At 39.7% G+C, this 17,131-nt stretch overlaps 1 protein-coding gene across 1 annotated transcript in view; it reads right to left on the bottom strand.

The window, feature by feature from the left end:
* The window catches only part of ctnna2 (catenin (cadherin-associated protein), alpha 2), a 343,745-nt gene that overhangs the window by 30,890 nt on the left and 295,724 nt on the right, over positions 1–17,131 (bottom strand). Inside the window, exons 10-12 of the mRNA XM_055009627.1 lie at positions 11,551–11,643; positions 7,042–7,198; positions 6,059–6,259 (exon numbers count right to left, since the gene is read on the bottom strand). Of these exons, the coding sequence (XP_054865602.1) occupies positions 6,059–6,259; positions 7,042–7,198; positions 11,551–11,643 (451 nt within the window). The remainder of the gene's footprint in view (positions 1–6,058; positions 6,260–7,041; positions 7,199–11,550; positions 11,644–17,131) is intronic.

The following is a 17,131-nucleotide window of genomic DNA, read 5'->3' as shown; positions in this document are numbered from 1 at the left end:
CCTATTTACTGTGCCCCGATGTAATACCAAGGGGCAACACGACCCCACCTTCTCTAAATGGCACACTGATTTAGGCCATGTGTCATTTTTTAATCTGCCCTCTACAGGCACCACATTAATGATCAACTTTAAAATGTGTCCCTCCTTTTTGGCGAGGAGTTTAAACACAGGGAGTTAGTGGGCAGAAAAGTGTATCGGGGAAGTAGGAGGGAGAGGGAGTCGAGGGGAGAGAGGGAGAAGCCATAACCACTTTCCCATTAGGCTATTGATTTTTCTCCCTCTCAAGGACACGCTTCAATCCTGGGCCCATGTGTGGACTGTCTGTCAGGAATCTATAGCTAAGCTTTACACAGAAGAGTTGTGTGCATTGGCCGCCTGTATTTGGCCTGGCCATAAATCTGATCACACTCAATATGAGAAAGAGGGACAGGCAAATTGAGACAAGGTCAAAGGCCAGGTGGTTGTGATGAGCGTCATGTTGGTGTGGCAGCTGGAAAACGGGCAAGTGGTTGTGATTGGCATGAGTGGCCGTGGGCATAAACACAGGGGCGATCAAATACAAACAAAGACACACAAACACACGCGTACCCAGGCAAAGTATAAATGTTTTACACATGCACAACACCGAGAAGAGGAAAAAAGGGGCCACATCAATGAATTTCACTAAAATCCTCTCTTAAATCGCTTAGTGAAATCCTTGGTGACAGCTATTGATTCTTTGGTAGAGTCTAGTTAATTGGACTCGGTACCCTCTACAAAGTGTGTGGTCCTATATCCTTTCCCTTTGTTCAGCTACACTTAATCATCTTTCCCCATAGCTATAGATTTCTCCTTGACTGTGTTCAAATCCATAGACATCAGGCCTGTGAGGACTGAGGGAGGAGGGAGGCAAAAGTTCACGAGGATCAATAAGTGCTTTATGGTCCAGATCAGACGTGCATGGTAGCCCTTAAAAACCCCAACTACCACTAAGAGGGTAACAGGAAGGGGAAACACAACAGCTCTTCATCAAAGAGAAATATGGAGCCAATGAAACACTGGTCTAACACAGTTGCTGGTTCCCCGCCTTAACATCTCAATTAGCACCCAGAATCGAGTGGAGGCCTCGTTAAAATTTAAGACAGGAGTGCTCCCCAAGGCCATGTAACCAGTGTGACTCGTCTATTTGTTGCATCTCTACAGACTATATATTCTTAGCCCTGACCTTTAGGTGAAGTCAGACAGGACGACAGGCAGCTTAAAAATGGATCCTAATGGGTGTAGCCATGCTGTTGTCAATTGAATGTAAGGCTTCCTGCATTAAATAGGCAGTAAGTCTAATGCAGCTGTTTATCTGTGAACATACTGCTGTGTCTGCATTCACAAGTTCCATTAGATTTATATTGTGGAGTTTAAAAAAAAAAAAAAAAACTTCTGAAACTGGCTTGCAACTAAATCACAAACTCGCATGTTTGGTTATTGGTGTCAGAAAGGTTGTAGAAATAATCACCTGCACCACCTATAGGAAAACAATGTAGTAGTATCAGCAAGTAGTAGCAATTTCAACTAGTAAATGTTGAGATGTTGATGCTACAAGGAAAGGATGCCATAGCTGCTGAAGTTTAAAACACTTTCACCATCGACAAACGTGCTGTTTCCTCACTGGCTTTTGAGGGTTTCAGTTTTTAATGTTTAGTAGCTGTTACCACAAATATTAAAAACAAATAATAAATGCATCAACGACAGCAACCAACCTCTTCTTTGCTTTGTCAGAACTATCATGGTGGATGACTGTCACTTGAACATAAAAATATGATGTTTTGAGGAACTTTCTGAAATGACTTGTGGTTTCACTTGGAAATAAAAACTGTCCAATGAACAGATTTGAATGATTTAACAAACCATCAAGTTTTTGGTTGAAATAACCAGCACCAAAGTCAACCCACTCTAGTCCTTTTCTGGCATTTTTTTCTTTGGCCTCTACATCCCACCCCCACTGCTCTTTTTTCTTGGATATCTACAATCTGGCACTGACAGTTAGAACAACTTGAACTCTGTTCTCTTCACAGTGTTTAAGAAAACTCAAGCTAACAAAAGTGTTCCATTTTGCAGGTTGAGAATGTGAAATGTGAAACATCAAACACACACATACAAGGTGCAATTAAAAACGTCAGAGTGTGTGACTATAAATAACTAAATTATACCTTATTCAAGTTGCTTGGTTACCTCGTGCGGCAATACATTTCACCCTACGCTTCTACAAGGCTTGGAACGCTCTCCGGAAGTTATGTTCTGTACATGTGTCAAGCACCAACTGTGATGACTGTGAATCTGTTCCACTGTGTCAAAACAGCAAGCCTTCGAGTCAGTTTTATTTTGGGGAAGCGCAAAAAGTTGCAGGGGGTCAAATATGGCCAAAAAACTCACGATTTCAACATGCTGAGCGGGCATGTTGCCATGATGCCTCAGGCACGCTATAGTATAACCCGACATTAACAGCCTGCCACTGTGGGAGGAACTCACAGGGCATGACACCATGAACGTTAAAAAAACACAATGAGCATGCTCTTGGTACGCTCCTGACCTGACATCTCTTACTTGGTCTTTAGAGCAACTCCAGGCTCTTTCACTGCAAATTTGGTCTGTGAGTTGGAGTTGCCTATTACTTCAGGGGAAAAAAGCATTAACATACAGATACAAATATATTGTATAATATGTTGTCATTCAAAAACTCAAAATATTGTACCATTATTTCTTGGGCATATTTGATTTAAAGTGAATATAAGTGGTTTGTGTCAATAGTGTAGGTCTTACAAGTTCCAGTGTAAGTACAGTTAAGTACCTTTATGTGTAACTGGTTGAACTAAACACTGCAGACTGCTAGTGGCAGTGTTTGAGCTTTACTAATCAATGATATCATTGAGTTTTATGTCCTTTAAAGGTTCAAGGTTACTTTATTCATACCCATGGGTAGATTTGTTTTACAGAAATAATTATTGTATTTGGCAATCCATTACAAAACACAAATTGAACCTGATCAAGTGACAAGACAAAAAAAAGTGCTCAGTGTTCCGCGATTTACCAATATAGCAGCAAAGACAAGTAAAAAGATAAGATTAAATAAATAAGATCAAGATAAAGATGAATAAAAACAAAACACAATAAAAAACCTTAGGGAAATAAAAGCAATCTCTGAGATAAAAATGAGGATAAGACCATAAAAAGCTACAACAGCCATTATAATTTTGAAAATTTACTGTATTTCTGAAATGTAGAGGAGTGGAAATAAAGACAGAGATACTCCAATGCACTGATACTATTCTAAAAAAGCTTCTGTTTGGTTCTCTATATGTGTAAGGTTGGAGACTGTATGTATTTTCAAGTTGGACAAAAGTCCTGTTAAACTCAGCCTAGTTATTGAATCTATATATAATTCACACTGTCATTTATCCCTACCTGTACATATACATTTATATGCTACCTAGTTATTATATTTATAGATTTAGTGTGTTTATACAATTGTTTATACTGTAACATACTGTATTACTTTTTCCATACTCTGTACAATGCACTCTTTGCACTTCTTGTAGGTGCTTAACTGCATGCAATTTCATCAAATCTTTTACACCATTCAAGTGCTAGGTTTCTAATATTAAGCCATTAGATTTACATTATGATATTAACTCTTTAAAAAAAGCAAATTCAAGATATGGAAAAATCTGTGAGCAATCAATGTGATATTGCAGCATCAACAGTTCTCCATTTGTTGTTCTTAGTATTGCTGACATAATACTTCTGGGTCCTGCTGACTCTTGAAAGTAGCTCCATGCTCCATGGAGGATTAATAGAACAGCAGCACAATTATATAGTCTTAGCGTGTGACAAGGTTATGGTCATACAAAATTGACCTTAAGTGTCCATGAGATATTGCCACTGTACTTCATCAATTAATTACCCCAATCAATTAAACTGAATTATGCAATAACAGAACAGAATGTGCTTAAGATACCATATAACTAGTACAGTAAGTAGTCCATTATAGTGGAGTTGAACACCAGAAGAGGGGCTCAGACAGATGGCTGTGGGAACACACGTGACTCACCTAATACTGTTTGCAACTTATCAGCTAGCAGGGAGGGAGCTGATTGTGTCTCTCAATTATCCTGGCAGATGAAAGTAACGAGCGAAACAATAGATATACCGCCTCGCTAAATGGGCTCTAATGGGAGAGATAGAAAGCGGGGAGGGAAGGATGGGCGAGAACGAGGGGAAAAAAAAGTACACCGAGGAGGGGGGTGGCTGGTGTAAAAGAGGAAATGTGGTCAGATCTTATTCTTGAGGGCAGGTAATTGCTAAATTACTTTTTTCCTTTCATCCTGTGCTTTTGTTTTTGTGCACCATTTGTGATGGTGTATTTTTAAGGATACGTCAGAGTATACGTTTAAGCTTCACCGAGCAAAATAATTTTTCAAGGAAATAAACGCACAGGCATTGTTCCCTCTTTGTGTTTGGAATCTTTCTAAACACAATACACACAATACACACAATACAAATATATATATAAAAATATATTTTAATAATAACATATCACTTTATACAAGAGAATTAAGGAAACACTGACTAGTTTTCCTATAACTGTCTGAATGATTCTTTGCAATAGGGATGGTACTGCAACAAATTTGCCAGGGCATTTGAAGTTTTAATGAAGAAATATTTTGTACTGAATCTTGCCCGAATATATCAGTCCTTGGGTATTAATTGATGTGTGTTGTTTCCAAGAAGTCGCCATTGCTTTCATTGTCTTCCACCTACTCAGCTTGTAAATATGACAAAATTAAACACCTGTGATCATGGTGGAAGTGTAAAAAACTCACTCAAGAACTGTGCGACTGAGTCTAGTATAAATCTTTGTGGATAGCAACTGACTGAAACATGACTCCCTCCTCTGGGCTCACCGTAGTTATTTGTGCTCAATACTGAAATCATTCAGCACTACTAAGTCGTATGTTCAACCCAAACTAACTTAACTTGGCTGATGATGTTGTGAGCGCCTGTGCAAATCAAGACACAAGTCACTGCTTGGGGGGTTTAGGGCTCAAAAGATTCATTGTACCAGAGTGAGGCAGTAGACTCATTGTTGGTAAAGTAGTTCTGGTTCCCTGGTATTGCGCTTTCCATGCTACTGTCACCTTCAAATTACATAAGAGGTCACATACTTTGTACATTGTACTTTATAAATTTGCTGTAAAAATAATAGAAACATATAATAATAAAACAAATCTATCACAGTAAGTGATTGGATTTGATGATTTTTGAAGTTCCTTGTATAACACAGCCCACAATCTCATATTTTAAAACGATAATAAAACATACATTCTTTTTTGTACACTCCATAAAGGCACATCCTATGAATTTTGAATACTTCTGAGGCCCAGAATTCCAAAACCCAAACTACATACTGTATCCAATCCAGCATATACCAAGCCAATATAATGCTCATAAAACATCCCACTACACAGAGCTATAAAAGTTTACTTACAGCTCCTTACTGCATCGTTTGCACCACATATACTATGAAAAGTATTCAGTCAGTCAGTTATGTAGGAACCAGTCTTCACTTTAGGTTTGACTGAGAAATGTGCTCATCCTGCGTGTGGTCGGCCACAGAGATAAACTTGGACCTCCTGAAATATGCCTTGACACTGCAAAGTGATGGGGGGAAAAAATAATGGATAAAAACTGGATGGAAGGCAAGAGTGGCAGAGGGGTGAACAGAAGGTGTCCAGGGTTTGTGCTAGAGTCAAGACACTAATCAAAACTGTAGAGCACTAGACATTCAGGCAGTTAAGGTGTATCTGTAAGTCACTGACTAGACTGGGAAGCTAATGTGTGCTCAAATGTGTCTTCTGAGTGTGCTAGACTACTCCATAAAAGGCTTGTAGCATGATGTTTGAGGCAAGCACAGTCCAAGGGTGAAGGATACTGTATTAATCTTTGTATTGAACATTATGCATAACAACAGTAAGGCATTAAACTATTGCTCCTTGTGCTACATTGGCTCTGTCTGCAGTGCACTAACCAGTCTCCGACAGGAGCTTGATGGACTCCAGTACACGCTCAGTGTAGACCCCAGGTTCGTAGTTTTCCATCTCAGCGTTAATGATGTGGACCACACGAGCAGCTCGGCCCCGGATAGCTCCAGCAGTTCGGTCAAGAGTGTCCACATCCCCCTCTTGCAGAGCAATTACACATTTGTTGACGTCCTCAAGGATGTGGTTCTCTTGGGAGAGAAGAAAGAATGACAGTGAATGGTACTGGAAGGACCCAAGCCATTCTATTGTTAGGAGAAATAATAATCATCTTGTTCTCAAAAGAAGAAATTTTGCTTGTAAATGGAACTCGGTCTTGTTTACAGTATTGTCACTGATGACTACAAGAACTGAATGTAATGATTAATGTTTGTCCTCGAACATGAATAGGTTGTTCTTACAATATATTTGGTTAATATAACCAATTTTTTGTGTACGGACAACACATTCAAAAACTTACCAATGTATACCAGTTTCTACACTGTTATATTTTGGTATATGATAAGAGCTGTAAAGTGTTTTGGTTTGTTTGTTTGTTTGGTTTTTTACATACAATTAAATGTCTACTGAAATTGCAAATCAATAAGTGGGAAGTGCTGTGGAAAAATAGGTAAACAAAATGCAGAAAAAATACAACATAGCACAATTCCACCAAAAAATGGCCAACTGTTCTCTGATTATTTGCTTCCTAACTTCACTGTTGAATTGCTGTGATTTTCTTTGTTTTGCTCCTTTGTTTTTTTTTTTCAAATGTTGTGATTTCTAATTTGTTGTTAACCAAACAGCTATTCTGTTTTTTTCCCATCGAGCTGTCACAGAGAGATGCTTTGAATTTGATATTAGAAGCTACCTGACACCCACTTCACTTAGTCGCAGTGTGTGAACTTGGAATTTCACAAGTGAGTGAAATTAAGAACATGTGGCTCATTGTCTTCAACCAGCCCACCTGTAAAGGATTTGAACTGCCTCATACCTGACACGGAGAGGAAGTCGTCCACAGAGGTGATGTCATCCACGGCCTCGGTCAGGATGCGCACTTGCTTCTCCCACTGGTCCTTGAAGACGTCCATGTTGTCCTGGGCCACCTTGCTTTGGGGACGGGCAGCCAGAGTGAGTGCAGCGTTGATAACCTGGCATGGAAGAAGAGTTAATAGTGGAAGCATGGAAAACATGGGTACATCTGTGTGCATATGTATATTTGTGAGGATAAAGTCAGGTCTACTACTGTTGTTACAGGCTTTAAACCCATTTGTGCACAACTGTAAAACACATTTTCAAAACCAGGAATGCCATTAACAACATACTGTATATTGTGTTAAAAGTAGTGGTGGGACACAATTTAAAAAAATAATCAAATTAATTAGAGGCTTTGTAATAATTGTGATTAATCACATTTTTGTCAAATAGCATTATATGACACAATAAGCAAAGGTTTTCAGTTCAGATAAATTTTGGTTGACGACTGAATCGATGAATGGACATATATACGAACTTAAACAACAAAAATGTTTGTTTTATTTACCGTATTTTCGCGACCATAAGGCGCACTTCAAAGTCTTAAATTTTCTCCAAAATGGACAGAGCGCCTTATAATGCGGTGCGCCTTATGTGTGCACCGAGTTCCAACATCTGTAAATGTTACTGTGTGACTTTGATTAACGCTCCGCTTGACTGACTGACAGCATTTCCTGCCAACACGCTGCTTATATAGAGAAAAGGCGGACGTGACAGAGGACAGCATGAGAACGTTAAAGGGGGAAGTGTGGGCGTGAAAGAAGACGCTAAAGGCACGCCCCCAGTTGGTATATAGTGCCGGTATTTGCATTATGCAAAACAACATGGGTTTGGCGTCACCGTCCCTGTTGATCTGTGACTCCATGCGCGTCCATCTCACAGCCGCTGTGAAAAACCAAGTGCAGCAAATGAACTCGGAGCTTGCTATCATTCCGGGAGGCTTGACGAAGGAACTCCAACCGCTGGACATCGGTGTAAACAGGGCGTTCAAAGTGAAGTTGCGAACGGCGTGGGAGCGATGGATGACAGATGGCGAACACAGTTTTACTAAGACTGGGAGGCAGCGCCGGGCGAGTTACGCCACAATTTGTGAATGGATTGCGGATGCTTGGGCTAACGTGTCTGCTTGCACTGTTGTTCGAGCTTTCGCAAAAGCCGGCATCATTTATGAGGAGCCGCACGGCAACGAGACTGACTCTGATAATGACGAACGGGAACCTGGCGTGTTCCATGGTGAACTAGCCCAGCTGTTCATTTCGGATACAGAAGATGAGGACTTTGATGGATTTGTGAATGAGGATTGATCAAAAAACAACGTGAAAACATTGCTAAATACTTCAATAAAGTACAACTGAACTCAGTTTTGCTTCCGCTGCCTTGTTTAAAACACACGCTAGCATGCATGTTTTAAGCTAGTACAGGTATGTTTTACCATGCACGCGCTCTATAATCCGGTGCGCCTTATGTATGTGTTAAATACAGAAATAGCACCCGGAACTGAGACTGCGCCTTTTAATACGGTGCGCCTTATGGTCGCGAAAATATGGTATATTTATTTGCATTTTTCATCTGTCTACTACATTCACAGATTACTGCAAACTCAAAGTGCAATTATAGCGATTATATACAACATTTTAAGACTTTCTGTAAACTCAAGCAATTTTAGTGTCTTGAAAAGTGGTCTATTATGGGATGGTTACACCATTTGCTGGTACCAGGACTGTCATAGGTAACGTTAGCTCTGGTGCTAACAGCAACATGCATTGAGGTGAGGCCGTCGGCTTGAAGTGCTACGACGATTTGTTTGCACACAACCACACTTTTATCCAAGCTGCCATTGGGACATTTTTTAAAAGAAACCTTTCTGCCCAACAAGCTCATTGCGGTCTCGTCTTCCTTCACTGTTCACCAAACTTTCTTGACATCACTCAGTGCATCCTGCGCATCTTCTTTGCGGCTGGCAAACAGACTTTAGGTTCATTACCGCCACCTACTGGGCTGGAGTGTGCATTAGTTTTACCAGTGTGCCGGAAATTGGGAAACTGAGAAAGGTGCAATTAAATGCGTTATTTTATCTGTAATTAGTTAATCTAAATTAATGTGTTAAAGTCCCAGCCCTAATTAAAATGAAAGGCTGATGTTAGCCAATGTTTATCTACATGAAAAGACTAGAACCAATCATAATCATGCATTAGTCCATTTATGGCTCTTAGCCCCAAACATAGTTTTTCCTAATAAACACAGAACTCTTAAAAAAAACAAGCCACATACACTACCAGTCAAAAGTTTGGACACACCTTCTCTTTCAATGCATTTTATTTATTTGTATTATTTTCTACATTGTAGATTAATACTGAAGATGAACACTTATTTCTTTACAACATAAATCCATATGTATTCTTTAAAAGTTTTGATGGCTTCATAATTAGTATACAATGTATAAAATAATTAAATAAAAACCACTGAGAGTGAGAATGAGAAGGTGTGTCCAAACTTTTGACTGGTAGTGTATATAAAACATCAGTAACATTTCTTATATCAGGCAGGTAGGCTGTGTTTTAGCTATTTGTTGTAGAATATTTACAGCTCTGCATTAATATATATATTTCATTTTCTGGTGAGTATGTATGGTTACTAGCACAACGCTTGAGGGACTAACCATGGATCTATGTGTTTCACTAGTTTACCAACAGGAATAGAGATTCATGGCACACAGTTACACACTACATCAGGATCTGACTACATAGTGATAGTTGTTAATAGAATCAGTTGACTGTTGGATTTGGTCTTTCCATAGAATTTGTTGACATTAAGTGTCATGGTCGCGGGCTGTCGTTTGTTATTTTGATTGGCTGTCAAGCTCAGAGAGGGAAGGTTGTATCTAATATGAGCCTGTCAGGGAGCAGATACCAGGAGGAGAGTGGAGTATAAATGCATGACAGTAGAGTGCCGCAGATGAACGCAACAAGCACTTTTTGATTGAAACCATGATAAATGATAAACACCATCCCTGAAGCCTTTTGGTTCATTTTCAGTCTGCATCTATTTGTTAACATAAATGATACACGCGGGGTGCTCAGTACGCTTCTGGCAATATGAAATGAAGACCGGTTAATGTGTCAAGCGACTGACGCTGTGAGGTGACCAGTGGGGCTGCAGTGCACAGTAGTTGAGCTCATCAGGCTTCACGTAATGTAAGACCTTTATTCTTTCTTCTGTTTGGCCATGCAGGTATTTACTGTATGCTGTGGCCTGATAGTACCTGGTTGAGCTCAAAAGATTAGTAAGAAATCTCCTTGCCTATATCTGCTGCATGAGAAAAAAAAATGTAAAAGCACTGACTATAAATGTATTGTCGGTAGCATACGTGTCACACAGAGGTACATGTTGTGCAGAAGTCCAGTGAATGGATTAAAAAGAATTTTTTGGAGCTTAAACAGGCTATCTTTTCTGAAAGCAGCCCTGAGCCTGATCTCTGTGAGATAGAACATTTGGATTTAAGCCAAAAGAGATCAATGCTTCGTGAGATTTAAGAATAATGAAAATAAAATGGCTCTTTTAAACACGAGAAAGTTGTGTCCATATACCCCAATTATTTATTTATTTATTTTTTTTTTTAAGCAACTTCCTGCTGAGATTCTACACATCAACAGACTTGTACTTAAGAACAAGCAGTATTAATCATATCACTATGACAGCTGGCATGCGCACTTCAACCACCAGCAGCATGATTTCTTTTTTCTCCCTCTTCTTTATCACTTCTCGCTCTTTAGATTTAGTTTTAGTGGGATTACTCTAATGTAGGAAAAGAGATGCTATGATGTGGACACGGCTGTTGCTGAGGATGTGTGCGTCTGTGTTTGTATGTGTAAAAATAGGGGACCTGGGTTAACTCTGCTCAGAGCAGATGGAAATATCTCTCTTTGTTCCACCTCCTCTTTGTTCCTCCTTCCCCAGTCACAAAGTCTGTGTCTATTATGTTTTTTAATCTGTCTGTGTTGAGCATTGCCAAGAGGTATCAGGAGACAATTCCTCCGCAAATTTTCCTAGTGAGTGGGTCTCAGCAGGTGTGCACAGTGGAGCCTGCACATTAGATCCTGAATCTTAAATTCAGCCTCCGTTCTCCACTTCCTCTACTCGTTACTATGTTGGGTCCTGTGTGAATAAGGCCTACCGTTAACCTTGGAAACAATTGATCGATTTTAACATCCTCCTTTGCATGCATTCTGAGAAACAGTACTACAAGGTCCTCCTACACATTATTCATAGCTCCTCAGACTCTGCCAACTCTGATTCTTTCTCTGCTTTCACTAGCTATTCCAATTTCTAAAACAAAACAAAACAAAAACCCTCTAAAATTATTCCTTTGAGATGAATTTAGAGGAGCCCATAATTACTAAAACACATTGACCAGGGCGTGTGTAAAGAGTGCTTTATGATGGGATGAAAGTGGTTTTGAAGTCCTCACCTGTGGACATAGGCTGTCAATTTGGGTCGCAGCCATTCGTACCAACTTCACACCCTCTTCATTGTTGGAGATGGAACAAGCCAGGTTGGCCACCTGAATAAAGCAAGCAAACAAAAAGGCAAAATTCTTATAACATGAACCTGGACACTTTATTTACCTGAAGGTCACAAGCAGTACAAAGTTGCCACTTTCTCCAGTTTGCAGACTCCTCACTGAGGTTAGGTTCATATTCTTACAAGTCTTTGGTTGTTGCAAATGTCTCTCATGTCCATACTGGCTGTAAATCTACAGTATATCAGTTCCACTTCAAGTATGGGAGGAACAATTGACACATATTGTGCAAAAGCACACCGGAATGTTTAGCTGAAGGTAATAAGAAGCCAGCAATGAGAGTTTAAGTGTGTATCTACCACAATTACTTTACAGAAAGTATATATTTTTTACATCAATTATCTTTTGAGTATAAAACTCCCTGATATTGTTACTTTTCCCTCTCCATCTCAGCAAGGCAACCTGGAAACACAGAGGGAACAGACTACAGCTTTCACAGGTATCCACTGCATTTGTGTAATTGCGGCCCATACTGGGTTCAAATGTGGGTTAGAATGCAATTTTGCACAGAACAAGGATAGTAGATTTTCTTCTTTCTAGCTTATATTGGATATTCCACTAGCACTGTTGCACTAGGGCCATCTTTCCTGATCTTTTCAAAGCCAGTATAGTTATAAAAAACAGTTACAGCCAAAAAAAGTTTCATTTTCCATAGGGGAATATGAGATAGGCAATTTAGATTATAACACCCTGTAATGTGTGTTATAATCTGTGCAAGTGTTTGAGCATTTCTTTTAGTTATTCATTGTTGATGTAAAACAATGTACCAAGAACTGGAGGCTGCTCAGTCGTTTGTATTCTGACACACTCCACCACTCCTTGTCTTGTTTTTTACTGCAAGAGCCTGCATCAAACCAGATGACACAGGTACTATTTTCATTTTTGCGCTGGGCAGATGGTGGAACTCAGCTGGCAAATAGAAGACGGTGAATGACATACTACAGATGTTTGGCGTGACCAACAGTTTGTATGTGGGGACATTTTTTTTTTTTTTTTAACAGACACATAATGGTACAGATCTTTAAATTATTACAGTAACAGTACTACAAAGGGCATGTGTGTCAAAATGTTTGCGGCATAGTAAAGTGACATTGAGCAGGTTCACTTGCAGCATGATAATTGGATTCATTCACATCCAAAACGACCAGGTTCACACAGTATGTATACAGAAAGCTGAACTCATTAGGTTGACATTTCCAGCATGGCTGTGATGCATGACTAGCATGCCTAAATCATTATGGGGCTTGGTGGTGCAGAGAGGTGTTTTATTGTATAATTAAGGTGCCAGATGGTTTTTATGTATGAAACAACCCTTAGTTTGATTTATGCCTGTCTTTATATCAAGGCACAGTTTCTTGATCACATGGTTCGAACCTGAATCCGGGAGTCAAATACAGTAGCTGATCTCGGTCTATTTTGAACAATTAATTTTGCTACAGAGCTGCACTAACTAAACTAAAAAAAATGGATGTTTTCACAAATTACAAATTTTAAATGAATTGTATGTGCTGGATAGCAACTGAAGATTGTGTGATTTCATGTCCGCATGCCATACGCCATCCAAACTGGTTGAGTAACTGTAGAAATATGGAAAACATTAGAGATGATATGTCATGACTTAAACCAACGCATCCTTTATGGCAGCACCACACACAAAGTCCGCTGTAGTCCCAGGTGAAGTCATCAAATTTCTCCACCGTATCAGTGTCTTTCACAGTTAAGTTTCATAACTTCAAATTCTTCATAATTCAATATCATCCTGAAACAAATCAGATTTCAGCATGAGTCCAGGCTTTGAAACTGAGCTAAACAGACACATGCCTGTTGGCAGCAAAAGGTGCCAGTCTGTATTAGCACTTCTAGTACTCACATGTCACTGTTTGAGGCAAATTGAGGTAAATCAAATTTGTGTTAGAGGACTCTTGCTTAGAGCTCTGTCTCTTTACTCATGACAGCAATGAGCACATTGATGGATTACAGTCCTTTATGTGAAGCAGGATGTGTGTGTTAAAAGCGTGTGTGTGTGTGTGAGAGAGAGAGAGAGAGACGGAGTGTGATTGAGAGCCTGCATTCCACATAAATGTGAGCAGCTTTTCACAGAGAATTTGTTTGAGAATCACACAAAGCACTAGATTAAGTTCCTCGCATTCACTTAGTGTTGTACCTTACTGAGAATTAAACAGAGAATTTCCTGGAATCTTTATTATGTTGTGACATTTTTTGCAATTTTCTCCTTGGCTTTGCAAAGTACATTAGGAATGAATGAGTCACAGTTTATACAAAATACTCCAAGAAAAGAAAAGGCTGGCCAATTTAAGCCATTACTGTTAAAAATTCATTTTGTGTTTCCTTTGACTTCAGTGGACTACAGCTGGTGGAGGCCTCCTGCTTTTTGACTAAAAGAACACTTGCCATTGTATTAGCAACTGAAACTGTCTGGTCTCGTTTCTCTTAAATGCTGCATTAATGTGCCTGAGCCTGTCTCTACTTGTGGTGTGACATTTTTGCTCTTATCCAACTACGTGTAAGTTTGTCGATTAAGACTAAAATGGTACTGACATTTTCTATGACAAAGTGCTTATGTGTCATTTGTTGTATCCTTTTGAAGTAACAGACTTTCAAAAAGCAGAAAAAGGTGCAGCACTTTTTTCCCTTTAGGGTTTTTAATAATTACAGTATAATTGCAGTACCTGACCAACAGAAAGCAAGTCCCTCCTCTCTGTCTTTATTCACTTACATAGTTTCCTATCTCTAGTTCTGCTAAGCCCTCTGACTGCTGCAGTGGGCTCATGTGAGGCGAAGGGGCAGAGGGCTTTCTGGAGGCTGGAAGCATGCCCAATAGGCCCACTCCCACTCCCTGTTACCCAATACACAGAGCTAGGCCAGGGCCAACGCTGCAAAATCCAGCCAAAACTACTAATTGCAATTATCTAAGGAAGTGCTTCTCCTTTGAGGTTTTTTTTTTCTGAACAGGGGAGGGAAAAACCAAGACAGAAGGTTTGAGACTACACCGTACAAGCCTAATGCTGATACGGTCAAGGATGTTGGAACAGAATACGCAATTCAAAGAGGCTTGTGTGAGTGTGTGAAAGAGAAAGAAAGGCAGCAACAGAGAAAGAGAGAGAGATCCCTGTCGAATGCCCATTCTTCATTTTAGCCTCGAACAAAGAACTATCGATTTTGTCCTTTTGCTCTGCCCTGGATAATCACTTCAATTCTAATTTGATGAAGCTTTCCATGGTAGTTGCAGAGATGGGCATTCTCATGTATGTTATCTAAATCACCTAAATGGAGCTGAATAACTGGAAATAGCTCGATAGTGTCATTTTATTTTTTCCATTATTTTAGACGGGGGGATGTCACAGAGGACTTCAGATCTATTGTCAGGAAGCAGTGATGATGGCAATACGTTAAATAACAGTCTTAGCAGCCTTTCTTTATTGCTGTTTAGCAACGTCTGCGTACGTTGCACATAATCAGTTCATCTCCATGTAATCTCATGAATCTTGTCTTTGTCATACCTCTTTATGCACAGACGTTTTTGACAAATTACTTTTTTTTATTCCCCCTTCCGTTCCAAGCTTTGATCATGCTAGATAAAGCAAATGCTTTTCACAGACAGGCTATGCCAAAAAGGAGGAAAGCCCAGTCAGAAGACTACTTCCTTCACTAAGGATGATCAGTGCCCCACTAAACATTTCCATTTCTGCAACCATTTCCAGCAGCTGCACCACGCAAATTACCCTTCCAGTTACTAACTCTGAAGAATGACTAACAGAGCTGGTGTCAGCTAAGGTGTTGGACACAACAGTTTTGCCTGAGGAAGCAGCAGGAAGCGGGCTCGAAAAAGAGAAGAATGACAGTGGAGGAAGCTATCAGTGAGGATAGCTTTTTAAGTTACTGTATGTGATGTAAGACGTGTAGGATATCTCTGAGCAGGAGAACAGCTTGACACATGATGCATTCTGGACCAACCACTCATACCCTGCAACGACACTTTCTCACAGCTATAAATTTGGTAAGAAACCGCTTGGGCCACTGAGAGCAGATAATAAACAAGGACTTCTAGTCACCCTCGTAATTTGTTCCTCACACAACAATGAACAAGACAGAGATTTACAATTTAAAAAGACAATTAAAGCAACAATAGGCAGAAATCTAGAAAAGGCAGAAATGAAAAACTCTAGAATTTGAAAGCATACAGCCTCCTGCAGCGGCTTCCTCTACCCCATCTGCTCTGATACCTTCCTACCAGATGAGCATGTGCTTAAAACGCACAAAGGTAGTCAAGCTAAAAGTCAATATTAATTCGAGCTGCCCTTTGTGCCCAAATCCCTGTGAAGTTCCTAGTCAAGATCTCGGCTAGATATGTTAAAGTCTAGTTTCCTCTCAGGCCACTTCAATTACAAGCTAATGCTTTTTTTTTTGTCCCTGAATACTGAGGAAATACAAATCTGTCCCCCCAGTGTACTATAAAAGTAATGGTAAATATGCCCTCTTTTTTTAGAGCCATGTTAACTGATTTGTCTTTGTTAGTCCCTATTCATTTCCAATTTATTGCCATTTGTTGGGGAAAACATAAGTGTGTGACTCCCCTTCCCAATTATACACTTGGTTGCGCTTATGAAGCAACAATAAACACAACAGCTGTGAAAGCAGCATCAAAGCTTTGGGACTGTCCTGTAGATATTGTGAGCAATCACTGATGGCTTGCTCTCAATATTTTGAACAGAGTCCCTTTTAGGTCCTCATAACTAAAATAACAGAAAGGAACTTAACATGGAATGCTGGAGAGAGAGGGGAATATATTGTTTTACATTACAAAGTGCATACAGTCCATGAATGTATTATGAGGTACTTTTTACAGTGAGTGGAACATTTTCCAGTGTTTCATGTTTTTGCTCACAATTTTGCACAGAAATTGGTTCAGAATTTAAATTGCAGAGACTTAGAAAGCTGCAGTTTGCATGGCTTTAGTCAGCAGAGGTGCACACAGACAGAGCTCAGCAATGGCACAAATCAACTTTTATGTATTTCATAGACTACCTATTACATAATTGTCTAGTACATCTATTACACGTCTTTTAAAATACAGTACATTATTCTTGGTACACCCGCACACATCATCCATTATGTTTTTGGAGGTCATCCTGTGTTTCAATATCGTCACCTAGGCAACCCAGCCAAAGCAGACCGAGCCCCCCTGGCTAACTTGGCAGCGCTACGCAACCTGTCCCTGCTACTAAATAACATACTAACATGTCTGTTAAAATCCCTGAATGTGACTCAGGATGATCTGAACAAAGTAAACATCCATCCATTTATTATCATTACACCTCTTAATCCTCATGAAGGTCACGGGGGGTCTGGGCAGGTCACCAGTTCACATATAGAGACAAACAAGCACACACGTATTCACACCTACAGACAGTTTAGTTATAAATTAACCTCAGCATGTTTTTGGACTGTG

Source organism: Amphiprion ocellaris, chromosome 4, assembly GCF_022539595.1.
Source record: "Amphiprion ocellaris isolate individual 3 ecotype Okinawa chromosome 4, ASM2253959v1, whole genome shotgun sequence".
NCBI classification, from domain to species: domain Eukaryota; kingdom Metazoa; phylum Chordata; class Actinopteri; family Pomacentridae; genus Amphiprion; species Amphiprion ocellaris.
The sequence above is the reverse complement of the archived record's forward strand: the minus strand, read 5'-3'. Positions and strand labels throughout refer to the sequence as shown.